At 45.2% G+C, this 3,506-nt stretch overlaps 1 protein-coding gene across 1 annotated transcript; it reads left to right on the top strand.

The window, feature by feature from the left end:
* Positions 1–809: 809 nt before the first annotated feature.
* On the top strand, positions 810–1,653 carry LOC119961704 (zinc finger protein 239-like; the record flags this gene model as incomplete). The annotated part of the gene is made up of 1 exon (XM_038788991.1): positions 810–1,653. A coding segment is annotated over one exon (735 nt), but the record flags the coding sequence as incomplete, so codon positions are not given.
* Positions 1,654–3,506: the final 1,853 nt, after the last annotated feature.

Raw genomic sequence — 3,506 nt, 5'->3', positions numbered from 1 at the left:
GATATTGATGATGTCGAGGGATATGGGGATAGTGTGGGAAAATGGTGCTGAGGTAGATCGGCTAAGGATCCCATTGAATGGTTCAGCTTCAATGGGCCGAATGGCCGACTGCAACTCATATTTGTTATGATCTCCTGGACAGGAAGCTGTGAGCTTGGATCTGTCAATCAACATGAATCAGCACCTTCAGGAGAATTGGGAGGGTGAATATTAGATACAGCAGTGTGAGAATGGAGGGAGATTGTGTGGGATGGAGATTTACAGCTCTCAGGGAATAAGAGAGAGGAAACAATGTGACATAGAAACCAGCATTGTCTGTTCTGAGTTTCAATCCTGTACTGACAGTGACGAATTTTGTAAATTGTTTCTTCCAGGATATTAGACAAGGAGGAATTACAGACAGAAATCTCAAATGTTACATCCCGATCTGACAGCCACTCCCTTCCTTGGAACCTGAATACCATCGGGCTTTCAATCTAGAAGGAGAAATGTTTACCCGAACTGTTAGCTAAACATTTCAACCATTAGTGCGACTGGAAAAGCACCGAGACAAACACAACACACACCCGAGTGAGAGAGTTCCAGTGAACTGACTGTGGAAAGAGCTTTAACCAGTTACATAGCCTGAAAAACACAACCTTCAGAGTGAGGAGAGACCATACCCGTGTTGTGGATGAGGCTTCAACTGATTGTCCAACCTGCAGAGACGTGAGGAGACCCAAAACATGGAGAAACCGTGGAAATGTGGGGATTGTGGGAAGGGATTCAGAGTCCCATCTCAGCTGGAAATTCATCAACGCAGTCACACTGGGGAGAGGCCATTCACCTGCTCGAAGTGTGGGAAGGGATTTACTCAGTTCTCCAGTCTGCAGAAACATCAGCGAGTTCACACTGGGGAGAGGCCATTCACCTGCTCAAAGTGTGGGAAGGGATTTACTCAGTTCTCCAGTCTGCAGACACATCAGCGAGTTCACACTGGGGAGAAGCCATTCACCTGCTCCCAGTGTGGGAAGGGATTTACTCAATTATATCACCTTCAGAGACACCTGCGAGTTCACACTGGAGAGAGGCCGTTCACCTGCTCTCAATGTGGGAAAGGATTTGCTGAAGTATCCAACCTGCAGTCACACCAGCGAGTTCACACTGGGGAGAGGCCATTCACCTGCTCTCAGTGTGGGAAAGGATTTACTCAATTATCTCACCTGCGGACACACCAGCGAGTTCACACTGGGGAGAGGCCGTTCACCTGCTCTCAATGTGGGAAAGGATTTGCTGAAGTATCCAACCTGCGGAGACACCAGCGAGTTCAGAATGGGGAGAGGCCATTCACCTGCTCTCGGTGTGGGAACGGATTCACTCGGTTATCTCACCTGCGGACACACCAGCGAGTTCACACTGGGGAGAGGCCATTGATCTGCTCTCAGTGTGGGAAAGGATTTACTCGTTTATCCAACCTGCGGAGACACCAGCGAGTTCACACTGGGGAGACGCCGTTCACCTCTCAATGTGAGACGGGATTACATGTTTCATCAGACCTGCTGTGACACCAACAATTTCACAATTGATTACAGGGGTTGGATTCTGCTGTGATTGTTTCTGCTCTACAGCCAGGACTGCATTTTGTTCATTCTGACACGTGGTCAGTGGGGATGGTCGGAGGGTTTCTTTCTGCTGGACTGGCCGGTCTCACCACTTTGCCTCCAGTGGGCTGATGCTCTTTGAGCTTTGTTGCTAATACCTGGTTTCAAATTGCACAAGGATCTCCGAGTGAAAGGGTGTTTGGTAGTGTGAAGATATTTAGTTTCCATTTCTGTTTCAAACCCTCCAAGCATGCCATGTTGCCATGGAGATGGGCCCTGGTGGTTACCTGGTTCTTTTGTTTAAGTTATCTGGGTGTTCCTCACATAAGAAAACTATCAGGGTATGAGCGGCAAGTTGTCTGAGGTGGACTGGGAAACTGATTGGTACAGGGAATACCTAATATTTAAGAAATTATTACATATTTATCAGGGGGTCGGTCAGCTCAGTTGGCTGGACGGCTGGTTGGTGATGCAGAGTGAGGCCAACAGTGAGGATTCAACTCCCGTATTGGCTGAGTTGATTCATGAAGGCCCGGCCTTCTCAACCAGGCCCCTCGCCTGAGGTGTGCTGACCCTCGGGTTAAATCACCTCCAGTCAGTTCTCTCTCTGTCAAAGGGGAGAGCAGCCTATGCTCCTCTGGGATTTTTGCAACTTTTATTTCACATAAATACAACAAATATAGATTCCTTTAAAGAATAAAAATCCAACAGGAAAAGTGATGGAACCATGGCTAACAAGAAAAGTTAAATATTCATGAGATCCATTAGAATTCAGCAAAGGAGGACCAAGAAACTGATGAGAGCAAACTGGTGAGAAACATAAAAACCGACTGGAAAAGCTTTGACAGGAATGTGAAAAGGAAAAGATTAGCAAAGACCAATGTGGGTCCATTCCAGGCAGAAACAGGAGAGTTTATAATGGGGAGTAAGGAAATGGCAGAGAAACTGAACTATGTGTGTCTGTCTTCACGGAGGAAGATGCAAAAATTTCCCCAAAACCCGAGAGACCCAAGGGGCTCGTGAGCACAAGGAACAGTAAGAGATGAGAATTAGTGAAAAAGTAGTACTGGAGAAATTAATGGGGTTGGAAGTCAATAAATCCCCAAAAGCTGATGATCCACATACCAGAGTGCTGAACGAGGTGGCTGTAGAGATCTCTATTCCTCATTCTAAATTCTCCTGACTCTATCTGGAATGGACAAACTTTTCCTTTTTACGTACCTATAGAAACCTTTACCATCCATTTTTATGTAATTTGCTGTTTCACATTCATATTCTATTCTCCCTCGCTTTCTCGGTGTCTTGGTCCTTTGCTCTATTATAAAATCGTCCCAATCCTCAGGTTTATTCCTATTTCTGATAACTTTATCAGCCTTTTCTTTCAATCTTTTACAAAACTTCACTTCCTCTGGTAGTCAGTTCTCTGACCTTTTGGGGTTCTTGTGCTCTGAAGGAAAGTAAACTGTGTAATAATTATTGAAAGTCTATCCATTGCCTGTGGACTGTCATATTTTAATGTATTTACCCCAATCCTCCTCAGCTAATTTGTCCCTTCAACCTTCATAACTTCCTTCAAGCTTAGTACCCTGGCTTCAGATTGGAATACCTCATATTCAATATTCTGGTCACTCATCCCTAAAGGTTGTTTTCAGCGCGATTATCAATTAGCCCTTTATCATTGCATAATATTAGATCTACAAGAGCCTGTTCTCTAGTCGGTTCCTCAACTTACTGCTGTAGATAACTGTCCCTAACACACTCCAAAAACTTGTCCTCCACAGCATCAGTGCCCATTAGGTTAACCCAGTCTTTATGCAGATTGAAGTCACCCATTACTGTTTTACCCATGCTACATGCTTCTCTAATCTCCGATTAATACCATGTCCCACACTACCCCTACTGTTTGGTGGCCTATAACAGCTCTTA

The sequence above is a fragment of the Scyliorhinus canicula genome, unplaced genomic scaffold (genome assembly GCF_902713615.1).
Source record: "Scyliorhinus canicula unplaced genomic scaffold, sScyCan1.1, whole genome shotgun sequence".
Lineage (NCBI taxonomy): Eukaryota > Metazoa > Chordata > Chondrichthyes > Carcharhiniformes > Scyliorhinidae > Scyliorhinus > Scyliorhinus canicula.
This window is presented reverse-complemented; position numbering and strand designations above follow the sequence as displayed.